Source organism: Trichinella spiralis, assembly GCF_000181795.1.
Source record: "Trichinella spiralis strain ISS 195 chromosome Unknown Scfld4, whole genome shotgun sequence".
Taxonomy (NCBI): domain Eukaryota; kingdom Metazoa; phylum Nematoda; class Enoplea; order Trichinellida; family Trichinellidae; genus Trichinella; species Trichinella spiralis.
This window is the reverse complement of record NW_003526943.1, coordinates 3,997,458-4,020,833: the sequence shown is the minus strand read 5'-3', so window position 1 is coordinate 4,020,833 and position 23,376 is coordinate 3,997,458. Positions and strand designations below refer to the sequence as shown.

General features: G+C 32.6%; 4 protein-coding genes across 4 annotated transcripts; 2 read left to right on the top strand and 2 right to left on the bottom strand.

Moving 5' to 3' along the window:
- Positions 1–728: 728 nt before the first annotated feature.
- Positions 729–11,067, bottom strand: Tsp_01014 (putative calcium binding EGF domain protein). Its single transcript, XM_003376763.1, has 30 exons — positions 10,833–11,067; positions 10,619–10,776; positions 10,072–10,134; positions 9,926–9,956; positions 9,342–9,452; positions 8,909–9,034; positions 8,723–8,845; positions 8,440–8,562; positions 8,264–8,377; positions 7,979–8,095; positions 7,800–7,931; positions 7,446–7,568; positions 7,277–7,390; positions 7,001–7,126; positions 6,819–6,941; positions 5,975–6,097; positions 5,806–5,919; positions 5,530–5,655; positions 5,349–5,471; positions 4,758–4,880; positions 4,593–4,712; positions 4,259–4,384; positions 3,815–3,940; positions 3,642–3,755; positions 3,194–3,319; positions 2,999–3,129; positions 2,644–2,740; positions 2,235–2,351; positions 1,946–2,014; positions 729–769 (listed from the first exon to the last, which is right to left on the bottom strand). The coding sequence occupies exons 1-30, from the start codon at positions 11,065–11,067 to the stop codon at positions 729–731; spliced, it is 3,495 nt and encodes a 1,164-aa protein (XP_003376811.1).
- A 571-nt stretch (positions 11,068–11,638) lies between these two features.
- On the top strand, positions 11,639–17,257 carry Tsp_01015 (innexin unc-9). The gene is made up of 10 exons (XM_003376762.1): positions 11,639–11,899; positions 11,978–12,155; positions 12,317–12,375; positions 12,432–12,505; positions 12,810–12,922; positions 12,996–13,145; positions 13,890–14,321; positions 14,420–14,831; positions 14,940–15,402; positions 17,126–17,257. Exons 1-10 carry the CDS (start codon positions 11,639–11,641, stop codon positions 17,255–17,257), a joined length of 2,274 nt encoding a protein of 757 aa, XP_003376810.1.
- A 371-nt stretch (positions 17,258–17,628) lies between these two features.
- Positions 17,629–18,565, bottom strand: Tsp_01016 (conserved hypothetical protein). The gene is made up of 4 exons (XM_003376761.1): positions 18,514–18,565; positions 18,010–18,292; positions 17,874–17,943; positions 17,629–17,793 (listed from the first exon to the last, which is right to left on the bottom strand). The coding sequence occupies exons 1-4, from the start codon at positions 18,563–18,565 to the stop codon at positions 17,629–17,631; spliced, it is 570 nt and encodes a 189-aa protein (XP_003376809.1).
- A 77-nt stretch (positions 18,566–18,642) lies between these two features.
- Tsp_01017 (retrovirus-related Pol polyprotein from transposon TNT 1-94) lies at positions 18,643–22,617 on the top strand. Its single transcript, XM_003376760.1, has one exon. The coding sequence runs from the start codon at positions 18,643–18,645 to the stop codon at positions 22,615–22,617; it is 3,975 nt and encodes a 1,324-aa protein (XP_003376808.1).
- Positions 22,618–23,376: the final 759 nt, after the last annotated feature.

Here is a 23,376-nt window from a genome sequence, read left to right as displayed (position 1 = left end):
TCCAATTCACAAATTGTCGTTTTATTCGTTTTCAATTTTCCAAAAAATTAACTACATTATGAAAGATAAAAACGAAACTTTCAAAAGAAAATCGAACTTTTTCTCTCAACATTTTCAACATCTGTGAATTGTTTCCGTTGATTTCATTCATGTATTACAAAATTAATAGTTGTTCAAAAGCAGTTGTTTCAGTCTATATATTCTGCATATTTCAAACTCAAGAACTATACTAAGACAATAACTTATATACATTATCAATGATAAACAACATTTTTTATAGGTTATGACACAATAATAGAAAATGATTATAAATCAACGTAACAGAGTCGACGAAGATGGCAAAAATAAAAATTTGATGTTCAATTGCAATTTTCTCAAATGATCATAAATTGCAATAAAATCAGACTCCCAAATATTTTCAAATGTGAATAGCTATGACAAATTTACAAAACTGACCACTGTCATAAAGAATAAAAATCCATTTGAGCGTTAGAAACGAATGATTGATTTTCAAGTTTAAAATAATTATTTTTCAAATTTGGTTCAAATCTGAAACTATCGTCGATTTGTTACGATGAAAAGGTTTGCAAATCTATGTTTAACAAAAAAAAAGAAAAATCAACTGTCTTAAAACTTTTCAACATTAACGCTGTATTGGATTAACCAAATTCAAAGTCGTAAAGGTTTCAAAAATGCACAGCCTAAATCTCGGCCTGTTCAAAATCATACTAAAACTCCTGTGTACATAACACCTCATTATCAAACAAAACTAAAATAACATGCATATAACAAATTATAGAAGAATGAAATTCTTCACAGCATACACGTATTTGTAAATTTAAAATGTTATTCATTTTCATTTATTCCTTTCATGAGCTGCATTGAGTGAACAGTTTAAAATTGCAAGCAAAAAGCTGAGCACAGTTTTTCACAAAACAAAGCATTATTTAAGAATTCAGACAAAAATTTACTACCTGTCAAAAATGATTACATAAAATATTTATCTCGTTTTCTCAAAAATTGTAAACTATATAATCACAATAACGAATAAAAATCTTCAAATATTTAACATCTCAAAAACTAGACTACCGTAAATTCAATAATCACGTTCAAATTTTTTATGAGAAACATTCACTTTTTAATGAGCATTGCTGAAGCTTTATGGCTTAATCAAATTGCACTTGTACTTCGTTTTTCAAGTAATTAACGTAAATATTACTCAAAAAACCTGTCAAAAAGTAATCAAAATTGTCGATGCCATTGAGCAAAAAGTCATTATTTTTATTGTTTTTACTAAACTAATCAATAAGTTATGAATAATGAATCATATGACATTTCATAAATGAAATGGATCTTCATTTTAATGCTATTTTTAGAGTTGAAAAATTATATTGCTGCATTAGAATGCTGCAATTTGCATTGTATTTGTGTTTGTAATTTATTTATATTTATTTTCCATTTTTGATAAGCTGCATTACAATTTTTGGAATTAAAATAACTTTTTATTTAATTAATTGAAAAAGTATTATAATAATGCATTTTCAACTTTTTAATTTTCACTTTTTCAGATTCATTAATTTTATTGCACTATTAAAGTTAAATCAAACTTTCCACATTCTATAAAATAATTGTAAAATCAAACTAGATTTATGAAACAACAATCATTCAACCAGTTTGTATAAATATACCTGCATGCATGTATATATTTACATATATTTCATAACTGTGTTTGGATAATTGTTTAGCTTTTTCTTTGTAAAATTTAATAAATTTTCTTTGGATAATATTTCGAACGCATGAAATTTTTTACATTATTTTATTTATTAAATCATTACACAACACATAAAACAATCATTGTTAAATTATTATTATGAATTATTAGTTACAATTTTAAATTAAAATCATGCAAAAGAAAGTTATCGTGAATGGAAATACATAACTAAACCGAGAAACATCAATGAGCCGACCAGGCACATCATTGTCACTTTCACATCATGAATCAATGCAGAGTGATCTAAAAAAATAAAAAAAATATGCAAATAAATCAACGGCAGTGATTAATTCTAATTCTACGTCTCACACGACTTCAACAATTGTCAATCAATGCAATGATAGTTCAAAATTGAAATTTTCATTTAGTTAATTAAAATAAAGTTAATTTAATTTGAAATAAATAAAAACTTTAAGGAATTCAAAAAACAACAAAATAACATCTAAATGCAATTTTTATTTACCATCCGGTTTCCTGCTTATTCTATCATAGCCTGGCTCCCGGTAACAGGCATGATTATCCCGTTCTCCAATGCACACTGTGCCATTTGGGCAGACAGTGTCAAAGCAAATATTGTCTCCTAAACAAATACTTTATTAAATAAAACTGCCATTTTTATTTAATATTCTATTACTAAATACTTTTAAAATATTCAAATAAATATATTAATGACGTTAAAAATTTTCAGTATTAATACGTGAATTATATATGCAAAACCATTTTACTAAATGAGCTTAACGTTATTGTAACATAATATTAATTTTCAGAATTAAGCATAGTCATGCCAAAGCAAAATAAAGGATGAACATGCACACAAACACTGTCAAATGTTAAATATATAAATTCGTTAGTGTTGCAAAAGTACAGCTTACCTTCGCACGGTCCATTATGGCATACACATTTGTAGCCACCTTCTTGTGTATAAGAGCAATATCCAGTACCGCAGTTTACACCGAGACATAAATCATTCTCTAAACATTTATGCATATAATTAAACCATATTGTATGATATAATAATTCTAACAATAATTATATTTTTAATTCAATAATTTGCTTAAACTCAATGCTTTGCTTATCAATAGCTTTTTTAGAAGTGAATGCAATGTAACTTATAAAAAGTAGAATCATTTTAATACCAATATAAGTATTGCTAAATTATGTTTTTATTTGAAAATTCTTATAAATAAATTTGTTCGTATTTAAATAAATTAAAACATTTACAAGAACCAGGGAAACCAACTCACTTTCACAAAATTTTCCATAAAATCCCTTCGGACAATTACAGCGAAAAGTGTTCAGCCCAGTTGAAAAACAAGTACCACCGTTTAGACATTCAACTTTTAAGCATCCATCTATTTCTGTAAAAGCAAGAAGCTCTTTGCTTGATTAAAATCTTTCATATTTGGAGAAATGTTTTAATACCTGTTTCACAGTTATATCCTGCATAGCCGATTGGGCAAAGTGTGCATTGCGAATCATCAACCTTGTCAGGATATAGGCATGATGATATTCGTTCAGTGCAATACTTTCCCGGACACGGGTGTTTAACTAAAATACAATTCAGTGAATGCATATTAATGTAAAATGCTTCAATAGTTGTTCAGTTTAATGTAAATTTACATGAAATTCAGTAAAATATCTTTCTGAAACGAAAATAAACAAAGAATAAAAAGTACTTTTGAAAAGTAAATTGAAAGAAAAAATGAAAAAAACGATAATTATGAAATTACCAAAATTATGAAAATTAAAAAACTGAATTTTTTTAAGTTTACTAAAAGTTTAAGTAAATGTGAATTAGTTGAACAATTTTATAAAATAGGCAAATGTTTAAAGCAAATAAAACGTTAAAATGTTAGAAGAAGATTCTTACATTCACAGTTTTGGCCCATATATCCTTCAGGACAATAGCAAACGTAACCGCCGTCAGAGCGGACACGACATTCACCATCGTTCAAACACATGATTCCTTCGCAGCTACTAATTTCTAAATTTTGCTGCTTAATATACATAAATAAATTTTTTAATTCAAGAATTTTTTATTACTTGTTTCACATGACTCTCCAATATAACCATTAGGACACAGACAACGATGAAACACAAATGTTCCATAATCAACAACTATACATGTAGCACCGTTTTTGCAAGGCTTCGTCAAGCAAGGTTCAATGTCTGCAACAAAATATTAATTTCCACATCAGTAGTGTATTGCTGAGAAATTATTTCAAGAGTAAAATTTCATTGAAAATAATATTTCTTATTGTTTAACAAACGATCGAGTAGACATAGAAATAAACAGCAAAATATTTTTTACGTACAGTTTCCACAACGTTTTCCTGCAAATCCCGCTACACATTTGCATTTGTAAGATCCAATTGTATTGACACAGGTTCCGTAATTCGAACAAAGAGAGGATTTCCTTTCACATTCATTAATATCTATCAGTCATATATTCAAATACGTTTATAATTCAGATTTACATTAAAATACCTATACTACAATCTTTTCCTTCAAATCCTTCATCACACTCACATCGATAACTGTAGTCTCCATCACAGAATAATTTGTAGGTACAGTTACCATGAACACATCCAGCGATTTTACAGATTTCTACTTCTAAAACGTTTATTTTTAATTTTATTTAATTTATTGCATTTCAATTAGAAACTGCATTAAAATTTTTAAAGCAGTCTATTCAGATAAAATTTCAATCAAACATATAGCAGAATGGATGAAAAGAAATAAAAATTCATGCATACAGTTCAACTTTAATTCCTTATATTTACTGAAATTTTTAAACATTACAATATATAAATATACTTACCTTCGCAATGCTTGCCAGAAAACCCTACTTTGCACTTGCAAACGTAACCAACCTGATCACCTTCAAGATTTGCACACTCACCACCAAAATAGCATGTCACTTTCTCACAGAAGTCAATTTCTAAAAGCCCGTTTAAGTACAAATTTTTGAACTATAACAATTTACTCGTTTCGCATAATTTTCCGGTAAAGCCTGGTTTGCATGAGCATTCATATGCATTGATTTCATTATCCAAATCGACGCATGTAGCTTGATTTTGGCAAAGATTGGTCTGACACGGATCAATTTCTAAATTTAGTCAGTGAAAAAGTATAATATTTGAAGCTTATTATTAAAGATACACATTAGTAATTCAATTTTTATGCAAACAAGCAAGTACAGCATACATACGTCAACCATTTATCAACAGAAAAGAAATATCATATCTACCTTTTCAAGATAATTATAATTCTAATTTTGCTGCTTTTACTCAAATGATTATATAAAATTCTCAAATGAATTAATTTGACAAATTAAATACAAATTGAAATTTAAAACAAAAAATCTGTGCCATAAAGGAATAAAATATGGAAATGTGTAATATACGCTTTGACTTCTGTGAGATTGCTTACATAATGTCACTGTCAAATGTTTTGAGGTATATTATTTATTTAAATGAAAAATGTATATTATATTAATTATTTAAGACATTTGATATTTTAAATAACTTAATAACAAAATGTTACATGGAAAAGCACAATAAATTGCTTTACTTACTTTTTTCACAGCGCTCTCCCTCAAACTTTACACTGCATTCACAATGATATGATCCAATGTCATTGAAGCACGTACCATTATTAAGGCATGGATAATTCACTTTATCAGCACACTCATCAATATCTAAATTAAAATTAATTAAATAATTCCCTTCTATGTATACATATAAATAAAAGCATACCAATGCTGCAATCTTTTCCTTGATACCCTGGATTGCAGTTGCAAAAGCTTACATAGTCCCCATTTTCAAACAAATCATATTTGCAAGTGCCATGAATACAGGACACTAAATCGCATATTCGTATTTCTAAATTTATTGAACTTTCATTAATATTCATTACATGTATAAACAATAAAACAGAGTAAATATAACTTTATGTATTAAAACTGGCATGAACTAAGATTTAAAATAAACATAATTTCATTTTTAACTTTTGTAAACCATTGCATCTCTTACCTTCACAATGCCTGCCAGAAAATCCCGTTTTGCATTTACAGATGTAATTGTTATCATCGGTGTTTATACATTCACCACCGTTTGCACACGTTACATTCTTACAATAATCAATTTCTAAAAAATGTGAAATTGATTATGCTTTGCCTTTAAAATTTAAACGTTTCATTACTTTTTTCACATAATCTGCCTTCAAATCCAATCCGGCATTTGCATTCGTATTCTTCTAGGTCATCACTTAAAGTAATGCACGTAGCTTGATTTGAGCACGGATTGCTACGACATGGGTCAATTTCTAAATAAATTGTAATGTCAGGGAAGCTTGTCATTAATTGTGGTGCATAAAGATGTTTAAATTATTTATATTCTAAAATAGCCAATTGCTTATTATTTTTAAAAATATTTATATCTCACTAAAGTTTACCAATAAATATGCTTCTTAATGTTGAAATTTAATTTCTATCCTACTTTGCATCATTACAATTTTCATGCTGAAATTTCTCATATCATAATCTCCATATATTGCTATATATTTTTATTAGTTAATGGAAATTACATTTTTGTAATTTCTTCTGTTAATAACTTCCTTTACATTAAATTTTTTAAAGATTTTGAATACACTGATGCCATACATAGAATGCGTCAACACATAAACTGATCATTAATGAAGAAGAAAAGCAATATAATTTTATCTAGAAGATTTTAAATTCAAATGTTATTGCTTTTTCAATTACATAATTTTATAATATTCCAAAATACATAAACGTTTCAAGGCAATAGTAAATAGGTACAAAATCAAAAAATTCAAATCATACAGAAATGAAATATGGAAATGTGAAATATACGCACTGACTTTTGCGAGATTGCTCGCATAATGTCACTGTCAAATGTTTTGAGGTATATTATTTATTTAAATGAAAAATGTATATTATATTAATTATTTAAGACATTTGATATTTTAAATAACTTAATAACAAAATGTTACATGGAAAAGCACAATAAATTGCTTTACTTACTTTTTTCACAGCGCTCTCCCTCAAACTTTACACTGCATTCACAATGATATGATCCAATGTCATTGAAGCACGTACCATTATTAAGGCATGGATAATTCACTTTATCAGCACACTCATCAATATCTAAATTAAAATTAATTAAATAATTCCCTTCTAATATATACATATAAATAAAAGCGTACCAATGCTGCAATCTTTTCCTTGATACCCTGGATTGCAGTTGCAAAAGCTTACATAGTCCCCATTTTCAAACAAATCATATTTGCAAGTGCCATGAATACAGGACACTAAATCGCATATTCGTATTTCTAAATTTATTGAACTTTCATTAATATTCATTACATGTATAAACAATAAAACAGAGTAAATATAACTTTATGTATTAAAACTGGCATAAACTAAGATTTAAAATAAACATAATTTCATTTTTAACTTTTGTAAACCATTGCGTCTCTTACCTTCACAATGCCTGCCAGAAAATCCCGTTTTGCATTTACAGATGTAATTGTTATCATCGGTGTTTATACATTCACCACCGTTTGCACACGTTACATTCTTACAATAATCAATTTCTAAAAAATGTGAAATTGATTATGCTTTGCCTTTAAAATTTAAACGTTTCATTACTTTTTTCACATAATCTGCCTTCAAATCCAATCCGGCATTTGCATTCGTATTCTTCTAGGTCATCACTTAAAGTAATGCACGTAGCTTGATTTGAGCACGGATTGCTACGACATGGATCAATTTCTAAATCAGTCAAATAACGTGAGTAAAATTTGTTATGAATTTCATTTATGAATTGCTTGATTATGATTAACTGAATTTTAAATTTGATTTACTCGTAAATATTCTTATTAATAGTGTGATGAAATTTATATTATATTTTTTCCATTATGATTATTATTTATCTGAAAAATTTCTTATCACCATTTTCATACAATGTTTCACATAGAAAATAATTAATAAACATTAAAAGACCGTGATCCTTACTTATTTCGCAATGTGTCCCTTCAAATTTGCTTGGGCATTCACACTTGTAAGACCCAGAAGTATTGACGCAGGTACCATTATTTTTGCAAGGATTTTCTTGGTAAATGCATTCGTTAATGTCTAAAAATTAATTTTCATTTATTTAGTTCAAATTTGTAGATAGATACCCGAATCGCAGAATTTTCCAGTGTATCCATTTTTGCATTCACAAAACACTGAACTTTCATCAACTGAATATTTGCAAACACCAAAGTTGCATGATATTTCTTCACACATTGATATTTCTGAAATGAAATGATGTGCATTTAAGTTTGAAAGCAATTAGTATTTATTTATGAAAATTAATGTATATCAGTAATGTAACAAACATTTTCCTGATCACTCTTTTAAAGGTTAAGCAAAATATTACACATGCGTTATTGATAAAATTATGCATGAAAAGTTTTATATACTTTCGCAATGCTTGCCACTCAACATCGGCTTGCACAAACATTCATAACCACCTTCATTAAGATTAGAACACGTACCACCATACATACAGGTTATTCCTTGGCAGAAATCAATCCCTAAAAAATGAAAAGCCTTATTCATTTAAACGCTGTTTATGAAATGCATCATTGATGGATACTTGTTTCACAAGTTTTTCCTGTAAAAATATCACTGCACAAGCATTCGTACCCATCTTTCAGCTCGCTTTTAGTAACGCAAGAGGCATTGTTTTGGCAGGGATTAAGTGTGCACATATCCGTTTCTAAATAATTGACAAAAGAATTTGTCAGTCAATTGAATTTTAAGAAAAGTTTCTTAACATTTTTATTTTAATGCAATAATAAATGTTAAACTATATTTAGTTAAGGAATTGAAAATTTGCATCACATAAAACTTTTAAACAATGAAATAGAAATTTTTACCAAATTCACAATTTCTACCATCAAATCTTATCGGACAAATACATTTATATGAGCCAACTTCATTCACACATTTTCCATTGTTAAGACATACTGGATTTGCAATATCACTACATTCATTTATATCTGAATACAAAGCAATGGTTTATAACAATAATAATAATTTGTAAAATATTCAGATAAAAATACCAGTGGCGCAATCACTTCCGGTATAACCGTCATCGCAGTTGCAATACGCAGCGTAACTTCCATTTTCATATAAATGACTTATGCATTTTCCATGAATACAAGTGATATTTTCACATAGGTTTATTTCTAATATGTTAATATTTGTTTAAATTAAAATAGATTAATAAAATATTTTAATCAGAGCTTCTATTAAGAAAATTACATAATATATGAACGTGCTTATTAGAGAGCTCACAAAAGTTGTTGATTATGATTTGTCAATTATCTTTTATCATATTATCATTGACACTACAGTAAACTACTTTTAAAAATAACTCTCAAATTAATGTCAACTATCAAAAAATAATCATTAAAATGGTTCTAAAAGCTTTTAAATAAAAAAAAGTCAGTTGACAATACTTTATTAGAGGAAATGTTTCGTTAAAATTCTTACCAGTATCACAGTTGAAACCTTCATAAGGAAAGTCACATTCGCATGTATAGTAATAAGAAATAGATTTACATTTTCCATGTTTGCATGGATTACTTTTACATGCACCAATAACTAAAAGTAGCAACAGTAAGCAATATAAAACAAAAATTTTCATTTATTGTGTGCAATTCATTTTTAAGCAACGCCGTAGCATATGTGCACCTAAGCATATCAGCTTTATCTTAACTTCTCAAAAAAACATTTCCACTTTCTCATTTTGGTACATCCACTAATTTTTCATTAAGCAAAAGTTAAACATAATTGCAATGATTAATTGCTTGGTCAGAAGGGATATTTTGTGAAATTCTGTTTCGGTTTTTTAGCTAAAAGTGATTTAAACAAAGATTAACGTTACTAAAATATTTGATTGATTATTTAAATTCTACTTAAAGAATTAAATTATACCGTATTTATTACATTATCATATTTTCTCAAGTGAGAATGAATCTCTTTAATTTACATGCATGCACACAAAAATTCAATCACACTCATAAAATTAATCTATTTATCTAAGTGTAGACTATAAGCTTTTCATTTACAGTGACTTTCAAAGTTGCAAGTTGGCAACGGCACTGTCTATAAAGTTGCCGAAATTTTTAATTTTAATGTACATTCAAATTGAATCAGAAATCATAAATGATAGACTTACACGTTTCACAGGCGGCACCAGTATAACCTAACATGCATTGACATTTGTCATTATCGGAACAGATTCCATATAAACAAGAACTTTTACATGTTCCTTCATCTTTAGCTAAAATTACAGTTTGGTAGTTTTACATGATAATATAATAATAATGACAAAAATAAAATTATAATTTTCAATCTAATTCAGCCCTTAAAAATTTCATATGCAACAATTGTTTGAATTTTGCATTCGACTAATACATAGTCAGTTGCAACAAAAATTGTTTCACCTTCAATTACTTACTTTTTTCACAAAGGTAACCTTCAAAAGGAGGAACACAAGTTTTACACCTTCTGTTAGCATAGTCCCATTCTAAGCACCTGACTGAAGCATTTTGAAACAAACAAGGAATAAAGAGAAAAGTATCTAGATAATATGAACTGAGTGTTCCTATTAAAACATACGGCTCTTCAGTTCCATCATCACTAATTAGTTCATAATGGATTGCGGGATTCCTTGTATTTCTGTAAAAAGCCAGAGGAAAGCATTTATTTTTTCTAGAAATAATGCTAAACATTCCTTGGCAGTTTGAGACGTTTTTCATAGATACGTGTGTAACGCTCTTTCTCCCACTATAATGGATATCCACAGTTTCAACACTATTTATGTAATACAATCCAGTAACATAATGAGCCGGTATGCTTTGTTGGAAAAGTCTATTTAAGGTTTCTCTTGGAATAATCACATCCTCCACATTATAAACCGTATCTGAAAAAAGTTAAATTTTACTTTTCAGAAGAATTCTTATTTAGTAATTAGCATACTTGGTGGGTGACTGATGCCTGCAGCTTCAGGCAAAGCAGTTTTGCAGGTGTGTGGTTGAAAGTTCTCATCTCTTCTACTTACTTGCACCCAAGCAAAACAACCTTCTCGCTCCAAATGTTTACTTGGAAAGACCAACTGGTTTCCCACTTGAACATAATCATTGTTAAATAAGCAGTCCTGCGCAACAGAGGAAATGGAAAAAATGAAGATAAGCAGAGTTTTCAAGAGCTTCATTTCTCACAACAAACTAAAACAGAATACCATTAAACAGTAAAGTAATGAATAATATTAAGTAATGAAATTTTTATTTTTAACTGCATAAACATAAAACTGATTATTATTAGTATTATAATATATAATCAAATAACTAAATGTAAAAGCGTCTTACCCGAAGTTGATAACTTTCAAGAAATAAAGCGAAAAATTATTTGACAAAACTAATCAAAAATTTAAAGCAACTTGACAATAAAATTTAACTTTAAAAATTAAAATTTCTGCAATTTGTTTAAAGTGCTTTAAAGTTAAATGTTAAAATCAGGGGATTTAATATATGTTGCAATCATTAAATCCACATGAAAAATAATGGGTTAAAAAAAATTTTTTTATATAAATATTTCATAAGTTATTAATAAATATCTTTATTTATTTTATTTTATTTCTTAAAATTATTTTTGCGGTAAACAATTTTTCTTAATTATCATTAGTAGCCTACTTTTCCAAATTACTGTAACAGCAACATTTTGCTCTACATGTGATTTCGTTCTTACGCTCGCTTTTACTGGCGTAGACAGAAAAAAGTAGACAGATGTATCACTCTTCTAAATACAAGGAAGAAGATCAGCCACCAGAAATTGAAAGTGATTTTATTTTACGTCTTCCAAGTGTAAAGCGGACAGTTTTTTTTGCATTATTATGTTGTTTTAATTGTTTTGCTTGTCAGGAAGAAGCAGAACAGCTGAATAAATTGCTCGAACAAGACAATGTTGAGAAGCAATTGAAGATCTTCGTTGATGTTGATACTCACACAGCAGAAATCAAATTATGCGATAAGAAATTGAAAGGACGGGTATTACTTTACATAGTTATTTACAGAAGAGTGTTATTTTTTGATTATGGTCATTTTGTGTTGAAATTTTATGTTTAGTTGGTTGATTTACCATGTGTTGTTGAATTGCAAAAAACTTTGGATAAGAAGAATTTTTACAAAGTCACTGATGTTTCTCAGATGGTTATTTGTGAAAAATCGGATGATGAATCGAAGCAGAGCAATTCACTGAATGACGACAAGAAATGTGAAAAACGCTTTCAGTGGCCACATGGAAGTACGTTATTATAATTTTTATTGCATTTGGTGAAAATTTATTCGATAATAATTTGTTGTTGCATTAATTTTGGTTTTAGTGTTTTTTTTTACTTAATTTAAGAAACCAGTAAAATTCATGAATTACATTTGTTGTTGGTACATTTTTATTTGAAATTTTAGTAACACCACCAATGAAGAATGTTCGAAGACGCCGGTTTCGCAAAACTCTGAGAAAAAAGGTAAAATTTTTAACAATTACAATGTGAAGCAGTGTGTAAATAAAGTTGCTTTTAAGTACATGGATGCTCCTGAAATTGAAAAAGAATTAAAAATTCTGTTGCGGTCCGACCTCGAATGTGCATCTGTCAAGTGAATGGTTTTTCTATTTTAAAATAAAATGTTTAAATAGTGAACAGATTATATGGAAAATTAGTTTCAATTTGATAGATTGTACAACAACTATTGCATATTAGTTTACAGTAGTGCATTAATTCAAAAGATTTATCGCTTTTATTTCATCGAATGTAGGTCTTCTATATTTGCATTAATCACAGTTTATTTGTATAATTGGTAATTCAGAAAGATTTTTGAAGTTTGAAATTTCCTAGCGTGATGATGAAATTTTAAGCTTATATATCAGCATATAACTATTTCAAAATGTGTAAATTTTCAGATATTGTCTTGTATCAATCGATCAAGAAGCGCAATCTCGAAATAGCACTACCAGTGCAAATGCTGTGAAAACTGCTGATTTGCATGGTTCGAATTCCGAAAGTGAAGTAATAAGTAAGTGACTCAATTGATTTGCCTATTTTTCTTTTCATTGATAATTGATAATGGTGTATGTAATTGATTTCAGATGTAGATAAAATTTTCGGAGAAGATTTCAGTACTAGCAGTGATGAAAGTTTTGACGAAGATTTACAAAACGTTGTATCCAGATCAACTTCTTTCCCTGAAACAGTTGAGAAATTATCCTCCAAAGATGGTAGTAGTTCTGTTGATGAAGGTAAACAATTTCGTTGTGATTTTTTTGTTTGTAAAGAAATTTAACTAAAAACAATTATAAATATTTTTTAATTGAAGGTGCTATTCGTCGAAGATTAGCTGAGTTGCATAGCAGTTTAATAGAGTGTGAAAAAGAAAGAAAACATTGTCAACAAAAGCTTACGACTTTAAAAAATCCTATTTTACGAGTATGCACATAGAAATTGTTGAAATATTTCACAAGTATGGAATAAAGTGAACTGATTTTATAGGATCGACTGTCAGTTGAAATTGAAAAATATGAGGTGAAGGAATCGAATTTGAGGAGCGAGGTAAGTTTTATATCTTTGGCGAATTAATCTTCAATGATTTATTTGTAGATTGATTCAATAAATGCTGTTCTTGCAAAGAAGTGAAGCAGTGAAATTGATTCTCCGCTCTGTTATCATATCAGTCAATTTTGTGTATTTGATTATTGAACGATATTGTATACTACGATATTCAAATATATAAAGTGTACAAATTTATTATTTTTTTAACTTTAAAATGGCATTCATTTTGGAAACAGTGCTTTTTTAAAATCACATTTATGTTCTTAGCATGGCAGAAGCATTTGAAATTATGCAATGGTTAGACGAGCTATTTCGTTAAAATCTTGTTATTTGTCAAATAGATTAGTTGAATGTTTGCATAGCTTCAAAGCTGGAAAATCATGTTTTGAAGTGCAAAAGCGAGAATTGAGAATGGGAATTGCAATTCAGTGCAGAAAATACACTTGTTACAAGCACATTAATACGGAAAGATTTAAGCTGTTTGAATCAAATGGACATTTTTGGTTCTGCAATAAATGCACTCAAGCCAACTGTTGATGACGATGTTGTCGACAGAGCGAATTATTTTTACACTCCATCGTTGTTGCTTCTGTTCGCACTTATCATCAGTACAAGACAATGGATTGGACAACCTATCGAATGCTGGGTGCCAGCGGAATTTAAATACGCTTGGGAGGAATATACGGAAAATTTTTGCTACATACAAGATACTTATTGGCTGCCGTTGAACGACACCATTCCGGGACGTTCAGAACGTGGACACAAGCATATCAGCTATTATCAATGGGTGCCGTTCATTCTTGGTGTGCAGGCGCTGTTCTTCGGTGCCCCATTTGCTTTATGGCGTATTTGTAACTTTCGCTCTGGTAATAGATAGTGTTATTTGTTTTAAGCAAACTTCTTATATACGAACAGAATTATATGCTTAATTGTATGCATTTTTATAAATTTTCTTATTGAAAAGGTTTCAATATTGAAACGATTGTATCGGTTGCTCGTGAATCAACGTTGAAAGAGTCGTGGGATGATGAAAATTCACAAACCAGCATCATCGCCGCATTCTTGTGCGAAGTTTTGCAATTGAAACGAACTTTTGAAACGTATTGTCGATCTTCTGGAAGAAGCAGTTGGTTAAATAGAAAGTTGCTAAACAGCGGATCATTTCTCACTTTCGCTTATACTCTAGTGAAATTTTTGTACGTGGTCAATTGCAGTTTACAACTGTTGTTCATGCAAATAGTGTTGGCCACTGGACGACAATGGATGCCGAATATTTTTCTACGTTTACTCTCAGGAACTGGATGGGAATTGACCGGCGTATTTCCTAGAGTTACGATGTGTGACTTTGAAGTCCGAGTACTTGGAAATTTGAACAGGTAACAACTTATTCATATATCGTATAATAACAGTCAACCATGTCAATCTAGAAATTAACATTAAATATCGAAAAATGACGCTTTTTTTACTTTCTTTCGCTTTCATAGATATACTGTTCAATGCGTTCTGATGATCAATATGGTAAATGAGAAAATATTTCTCCTCGTCTGGTGTTGGACAGTTGCGTTGACTTGTATCAATTCATTGCATTTGGTATATTGGCTTTATCGTAATTTGGTACGTCGTTCTCGTCGAGAATATATCAAAAAGCTGGTGAATGCATCCTATTCGGAACCTCAGCCGAAATGGACTGGTGATGTGGAAAAATTTGCCGACCACTTTCTACGAGCGGACGGTATATTGGTGATTGAAAAAGTCGCCCATCACGCCGGTCAAGTAGTCGCTTCACGGTTGACTCGTCGACTTTTTCTTGACTATATTCTGTTGCGAAAGCGTCAATGGAAAGTTGAACAACCAATTTCCAATACCACTGACGAAAATCAGCCGAATGCTGAACAAGAAAATTCGCATTCTTTCAAAAGTGACGACGGTATTAAAGTTTCAGACCCTGTTAGTGAACCTTTGATCACACCCGTGTGATGTTTGAATAGAATCAAAAAATATAAATTTCGCTTTGTTTTTCACTACTTTTTTGTAGATATGAAATTGGTATTTCTGAGCTTTATGTAAAAAAAATGAATTTCACACGAAATTGTGAACTAATTCTGTAAAGCACAGTTTCTGTAAAACGTTATCATTAAAAAGAATGATTTATTCACGTATGATGTAATTTTTACACTTGTTGTGAATTTTCCTTTCATAACAACTGTCCCTTCGGACCTTCAAATGACCATTCAGATCTTTCATCACATCAGTCTCGTCTGAAGCGTCAACGTTGCGTTGTAGTGTTGTTTTCTTCAACGTCTGAGAAGGCATTTTGGATAATTTCTAAATTTGAAAATGAAGCAAAAACTTCAATCAATTAACAAAAAATGCCAACATGCTTATTATTATTATTATTATTATTATTAATGAATTAAAATATGAACCAACATTTTCCATCAGAACTGCAATCGCACCATCGGTTAATTTCAAACGAGATGCCATCAGTGCATTACTGTTACGTATGTTTGCCAAAGATTTGTTCAAATCGAACAGTACCTCGTTAAATCGTTCAGCTTCATAATGTATCTTTAAAAAGATGAAAACAATTTAAAGTATAAAATAATCGCATATGAATGAGCACATAAAATGATGCATATTTAACAATAAAACGCTGAAATTTTACAATAAAAGACAAAACTGGTACATGCATAAAGTATTCAATACAGTCGGCGACTGAATCCCGCGAATATTCAGGGCCGACTGTATTTCCGCTAAAATATGGAACATTTTGGAAAGCTTTGAAGGTTAAATAATCAAATATATATATATATATATAACCAAACTAACTTTGCTTTGATTGGAATGAAACAACGCTGCGGTTTTTCTTGAATTCTTTTTCATCATGTTCGCGATAAATCTTTGAGAAAAGAAACATTATCATATATCCATAACAGATTGCTCATGACAAAGAAGCATTGTTGTTTTAAAGTTTAAATTATGCAAAAGAAATTTTCATAACTGAAAATCTTCTCAGAACTATCTTAGAACGTAAGTTAACTAAATTAAATATGCATTTAACAAAAAGAATTACTCTTATTTCTTAAAATTATCATTCTTTACATTATGCATTGAAATTAAATTTATTAATATACAATATAATCTGTTAAAAATGTATTTAAAATCAAAAAGTGCATACTTTTCCTTTTCGCAAAGCGACCGTTGCAAATGTTTCACTTGTTCTTTCAAATGATGAATATCATCTTCAAAAAGACGACGATCACTTTTTTCATCCAAACTGTTCAAATAATAATGCAAATGTTTCCCGTTATTATACTTATTATTATTATTATTATTATTATTCGAACAATCTAAAAGTGAAGAATGCTTTTTTAAGAAAAATTAAAAACTTAACATCCCAATTACTTAATATATGTATACTGCCATCAAGCATTGTGCACAAATTATCAAATAATACAGGAAAATTCAAAGCGTTCAATTCTATATTTCTATCCGACTCGGATAATAGATCAACATTCTGAAAGCAACACTGAATGAATAGAAAGTAAAAAAACAAAGCAATACCGAATACTCACTTTTGAGCTACCAACAATTTTTTTTAAAACAAAAAATATATATTCCGCTTTTGCGGAAACTTCATCCAAATAATTGCAAATCAAACGCATTTCAGATGATAGTTGTGCCTCTTCCCTGGATGTATGATCGACTGTCGAAACAGATGAACAAGCTGGAGGAGATTCCTGAAATGAATATAAAAAGTAGAAGTTTCATTTCATCATTTATTGAAAATGTAAAATATTAATAAAATAGAATGATAGTAGAAATAGAATTTCATTTATTAAAATACAAAAGCTTAAAAGCAAACAATAAATTGTTGCAAATTTCGATCATTTCTTACTTGGATAAAAGAGGTCTGCGTTGCTACGTGCAAAGTTTCAGGAATTTTTAAATTTGAATCCGATTCTACATCCTGAAACTACATCAAATAAATGAACCCAGCATCTGCATACTTCGAAAAAAAGGACCAACCTCCTTTTCTTCCAATCTTAAAGACATTGAAGTTTGTTTCATCAGATCCATTTCTAATTCAACGATTCTATTTTTAAGCTTGAAGATGAGTCTTAAGGTTGAACAAAATTTATAAGTCTATTTTGAACTGTAATTATAAATTTCTTACGCATCCTTTCGAGTCATCAATGATATTCTACCGCTGTGGTCACTTTCGTATACAGATTCACCAGCATTTTGAAGGGATTCAAGCAACAGTTCATTCTCCTTTCGTAAACTGACAATCACAGATTTCAAATGAGCATTCTCATCTTTCACGTTTTCCAATTCCTAATGCGAAATATTCAAGAAAATTTAAAAAAACTAAATAAATAATCACATTGGATTCGTACTGTATCGGCTGATTTTACCTTCTCCTTCACAGCAATCGACTTCGACACTTCAACAAGCTCGACTTTTTGACATATATCTGATTCATTACTAGAAAAAAAGAGTTATGCTGCCAGCTTAGTTTATAAATTTAAAAAAACAGAATAAATCAGTTACCTGATTTTATTTTCTGCATTCAATTCACCGCTCAAAAATTTCTTGAAAGTCTCAAGTTCATGTACCAGTTGATTTTCGGGCAATTCAGAAAAATAACCAAGTTCTTGTAATTTTGATTTCAAAAAGCACACTTCAACTTTGAGGCTGAAATTTTCGCGTCGGGTTTTTTCAAAATTTTGCTGCAATTCACGCAAACCATACGGAGGAACTCTGGGAATGCTGGGCGCCAATTCCACGGAACTAGCATATTTAGACGCACAGTCCAAATTGGCAGGCGTCAAATCTGTCGAGCAATTTCAGTTAATTTACAATTACAACTGACTAAATTCCCAATGGAAATTTATAAAGTTCAGTTGTACTCTATTTTTTTTCCTCTATTAGTACTCTATTAGTAACTGTTGGAAATCACACCGTCATCCTCTTATACCTGATTATCATTATACCGTACTACCTATGAGTTAATATATAGTAGTTGTGTGCGTGTTGTGTGTTGTGTGTGTTTACTCTCGTTCCTACGCTGTGTTCTACTGTCGTACGCTTGTGTTGATTGATTCATTAAACTGCTGCCCCATTTATCGTTGAAGTCTACTATTCTAACAGGTTATGGGCCCAGCACGCTTCCTCTGCGCGTGAATGGATCAAGTTGTTAACCAGTTGGTCGAACAAGTACAGGCCCTGCAAGCACAGCTTGCTTTGAAGAAGCCTACGGTTCTAGCTTCTGCAGTTGGTGGCCTGCCCGAGTCGAAACACTTAGATGGCACAAATTATTCTGAGTGGAAGTTCGCCATGAAGAATTACTTGGTGGATGCTGGCTTATGGCACTGTGTAGAAAATGAAAATGTCGACCATGAGCTAGACCAGCGTGCATTGGCAAAGATAAACTTGTCAATCAAGCCTTGTGCCAGTGGCGATGTCCGCAAAGCTATGACAGCCAAGCAAGCGTGGGAAAAACTACGTTGCGCCTATGAAGACGTTGGTTTGGTACGTCGCATTGGCCTCTACTCCTCTCTGTTCAAGACCCGATTCGAAGAATGCGGATCAATGACAGCTTATATTGACCGTATTACTAGTATCGCGGATCAACTAGAGTCGATTGGAAAACCTCTAGACAATGAAACGGTTGGTGGCATAATTCTCGGTGGATTGCCGATCGAATTCCAACCCCTGATCCTTGGCATCCAAGGATCGAATCAGAAGATCACGGTTGAATTTGTCAAGGGCTTGTTATTGCAAAATAATGTTCAACAACTTGCTTCGCCATTGCCCAAGGATGAAAACTGTGCTTTTGTGAGCCAGAGTGCTAAAGAGAAAGTCAAGGTACGTTGCAATCGAAGATGTTTCAAATGCAAGCAAACGGGACACATTCTTGCAAAATGTCCATTTGTAATAAATGATCGCCGGCCTTCGAAAAATCAGAAGAAATCAGACAAACACTTAGCAGCAAGCACAAATTTTGCTGCAAGCTGTCTTCTGATTCAAAAGGCAACTGACGGCGACAAGGATTGGTTCCTAGATTCAGGCGCCACTACGCATTTGACTCATCGCGACGATTGGATGGAAGAGTACAACGGTCACACTACACACACAGTGGCCATTGCCAATGGAACAAATATAACGACTAAAGGATGCGGGGTCGTGAAAATTCCCCTCGCCACTAAGAAGACGATGGTGGCCCACGACGTTCGACATGCTCCGGAACTGGCACTGAATCTCCTGTCTGTAAGTCGAATAGCCGCACAGAAGAAGACGTTAATCTTCGACGAAAATGGTTGCCGAATAGTTGACTTAGCTATTGAAGTTCCGAGACAACATATTCTCGGTACTGCAACTCAGTATAATGGACTATATCGGCTAAATCGGTGTGACCAGTGGGCTATGACAGTGCATGATGTCCCAGATCTGTGGCACCGTCGACTAGGGCATTTAAGTCGTGGATCAATGAAGCTCTTGCAAGATGGGCAAGCAACTGGCATTCCATCTGATGCAATCACAAAAACGGATTGTGTCACTTGCTTGAAAGGAAAACAGTGTCGTTTGCCCTTCCCTAAATCGGCCACTAAGAGATCAAAAGAAGTTCTTGAACTGGTACACTCGGACATATGTGGGCCCATGCAAGTAGCGTCAGTTGGTGGTGCTCGATACTTTCTTTCATTTATCGATGATTTCTCACGGAAATCGTTTGTGTACTTTCTGAAGCACAAGAACGAAGTCCTGCCGAAGTTCAAAGACTTCATCGCAATGGTGGAAAGGCAAACTTCAAAAAGAGTGAAGTGCCTGCGAACCGATAATGGACGTGAATACGTGAACAACATGTTCGCGGAATTTCTGGTGAGAAAAGGCATTCGTCACGAACGTACGATTCCTGAAACGCCCCAACAAAATGGCGTCGCAGAAAGGATGAACCGAACGCTTGTGGAAAAGGCCAGAACGATGCTAATAGATGCCAACTTGAGTCCAGATTTGTGGGCAGAGGCTGTGGGCACAGCCAACTACCTACGAAACAGATGCCCCACAAAGGCTCTGCGAAAGGTAACTCCAGAAGAAGCTTGGTCTGGACGTAAGCCAAACTTGGCGCACTTGAAAGTCTTTGGCTGTTTGGCAATGGTGCACGTTCCCTCAGGACAACGAAAGAAGTGGGATCCGAAATCCGAAGAACGGATCTTCGTTGGATACTGCGAAACCAGCAAAGGATATCGTACTGTGGACCGTAAAACGAAGAAGATGTATGTCACCAGAGACGTGAAATTCTTGGAATCACAGTTCCCTGGCACCCAGGCGTCAAAGGAAGGGTCGACGAATTCCCTTATGAATCCAGACGTTGGCGAAGAAACAGTGATTGTGTGGACTTCTCAAGATAGTGGTTCTACTGAGATGGATCCAAATCCAACTGCTCCACTCAAAGTAGACACCGACAGTGATAAGTCCATTGGACAAAATCCACAGCCGTCAACGAAGACGTCGCCAGAAGAACTTAGAAGACCGCTGCGAAACCGTTTCCCTAATCGAAACATATTCAACTCAGATTTTCTTCTGTTTCAGGCGCAAGTGCGCGAGCATAGCGATCCCATCAGCTATGAAGAGGCAGTGAATCGTCCGGATGCCAAAGAGTGGCTCAAGGCCATCAATGAAGAATTGGCATCCCACCGCGAAAATCAATCATGGGAACCTGCCGTTTTGCCTCCACACAAGAAGGCCATTAAAAGTAAATGGGTCTTCAAGACAAAGTATAAAGAAGATGGGACAATTGAAAAACGAAAAGCGCGACTTGTGGCCAAAGGATATTCACAATTGCAAGGAATTGATTTTGAAGACACATTCGCTCCAACATTGGGTTATTCTTCGCTCCGGTATCTTTTGTCATTGGCAGCGAAGTATAATTTAGAAGTAGATCAAATGGACGTTGTGACCGCGTTCCTGAATCCAAGCCTGAATGAAGAAATATATATGGAACTGCCGAGTGGTGTTGGTGACGAAAACAACAAATACTGCCGTTTAAGAAAATCTATCTACGGCCTGAAACAGGCGAGTCGTGCATGGTACGGAATGTTGGACGAGACTCTTCGGAGTTTCGGGCTCAACAGGCTGAAGAACGAGCCCTGCATCTATTTTCTTCGGAAAAATAAAACCTTCCTCGCCGTCGGTGTATACGTAGACGATCTACTCATTCTTTCAAACAACGAGTCATCAAAAAATGAATTGAAGATGGCGTTGTGTGAGCGCTTCAAAATGAAAGATCTTGGCAAAGCCCATTGGTGTCTAGGAATCAGAATCGTGCAAGATGTTGAAAATGGCACGCTGTCGATTGATCAGGAGCAGTACATTGAGGAAATGCTGCACCGGTTCAGAATGTCCGACTGCAAAGGGGTGAAAACACCATTGGACCCTAACCAGGTTTTATCGAAAGCGATGATGCCGAGGAGTGATGAAGAAATAAAGCAGATGCACGCCGTACCGTACAGAGAAGCCGTCGGCTGCCTGGTTTATTTAAGTCAAAGTTGTCGACCAGACATTTGCCACGCAGTGGGGATTGTCAGTCGTTTTTGTGATAATCCTGGGAAGGCACATTGGACTGCCGTTAAGCGCATCTTCCGATACTTGAAGTACACAAAAGCTGCGAAGTTAGTCTACAGGCAGATTGAAAATGCGTTCACTGTGTATTCCGATTCCGACTGGGGCAATGATAGAGATGATCGTCGATCCATTTCTGGATGCGTTGTGTGCCACTCTGGTGCAGCGATAGCATGGACATCAAAAAAACAGCGCACGGTAGCGTTATCAACAACAGAAGCTGAATATATGGCCCTAAGCCACGCTGCAAAAGAAACCGCTTGGCTACGCTCGCTGCAATCTGAGTTGGAAAAGGAGAGCAGCAAGCCTACACTGCTATGCGACAACAGTGGAGCCGTTAGCATCAGCACCGGTCAATCATCGTCAGCAAGGACACGGCACATCGACATAAGGTACCATTTCGTCAAAGAAAAGATACAAGAAGGCGAAATAGAAATGCGGCAGATACCAAGTGCAGATAATGCAGCTGACATGTTCACAAAGGCCCTGACACCGAGCCGCCTGGCTACTTGTCTGAAATTAATTGGGATGGCGGCGTGAAGTGGGGATGTTGGAAATCACACCGTCATCCTCTTATACCTGATTATCATTATACCGTACTACCTATGAGTTATATATAGTAGTTGTGTGCGTGTTGTGTGTTGTGTGTGTTTACTCTCGTTCCTACGCTGTGTTCTACTGTCGTACGCTTGTGTTGATTGATTCATTAAACTGCTGCCCCATTTATCGTTGAAGTCTACTATTCTAACAGTAACAACTAAAATAACTTTCATTTTCATTCATTATCGTAAACGATACAATGTGAAAAAACTGATAGCGTACAACTAAAATATTTAATAATAAAAAATGATGAATATTACACATTCCTTATAAGAAGGCACTCTAACAGATTAGCGTTTCACAATTTCAAAAATAATAAAACTATTTTGAAATGCTCGCTTCAATTATCCATGCTATAAATTTTCAATGCCACTCATAAATGAAGAATAATCATATTAACAATATTACTAAAAATCATAAGCAAGAGAAAAGATGATATCATACCTGGCATTGATGCATGCGATCGATCACGGCAGCTCTTCATGACAGTTTACTCTTCAGTCAAAAGAATTTTACTAAAAATTTCCACTTTTGCTTTAAAGTGAACTAAAATTATATGACTATGAAAGTTCCGCATCTTTCGAATAATGAAAAGTAAACAATTTTCTAACTTTTCTAATTTCCTGCCAAAATATAAAATTTGAAATCAATTTCTACAGATTTCAATAAAAAAATCAGGTACAAATTAAAAAATAACTG

Bases quoted from the DNA above. Each gene is read 5' to 3' on its own strand.
- Tsp_01014 (XM_003376763.1), bottom strand. From the start codon at position 11,067: ATGAAGCTCTTGAAAACTCTGCTTATCTTCATTTTTTCCATTTCCTCT. The intron at 7,932-7,978 runs GTATCTATCTAC...ATTAATTTTTAG, and splicing joins TGGAAAATTCTGCGATTCGG to ACATTAACGAATGCATTTAC. The intron at 2,352-2,643 runs GTAAGCTGTACT...GTATTTGTTTAG, and splicing joins CCATAATGGACCGTGCGAAG to GAGACAATATTTGCTTTGAC.
- Tsp_01015 (XM_003376762.1), top strand. From the start codon at position 11,639: ATGTATCACTCTTCTAAATACAAGGAAGAAGATCAGCCACCAGAAATT. The intron at 12,376-12,431 runs GTAAAATTTTTA...GTTGCTTTTAAG, and splicing joins GCAAAACTCTGAGAAAAAAG to TACATGGATGCTCCTGAAAT. The intron at 12,506-12,809 runs GTGAATGGTTTT...GTAAATTTTCAG, and splicing joins CTCGAATGTGCATCTGTCAA to ATATTGTCTTGTATCAATCG.
- Tsp_01016 (XM_003376761.1), bottom strand. From the start codon at position 18,565: ATGAATCAATCAACACAAGCGTACGACAGTAGAACACAGCGTAGGAAC. The intron at 18,293-18,513 runs GTAAACACACAC...ATTGCTCGACAG, and splicing joins AACACAGCGTAGGAACGAGA to ATTTGACGCCTGCCAATTTG. The intron at 17,944-18,009 runs GTAACTGATTTA...CTTTTTTTCTAG, and splicing joins AATGCAGAAAATAAAATCAG to TAATGAATCAGATATATGTC.
- Tsp_01017 (XM_003376760.1), top strand. From the start codon at position 18,643: ATGGATCAAGTTGTTAACCAGTTGGTCGAACAAGTACAGGCCCTGCAA.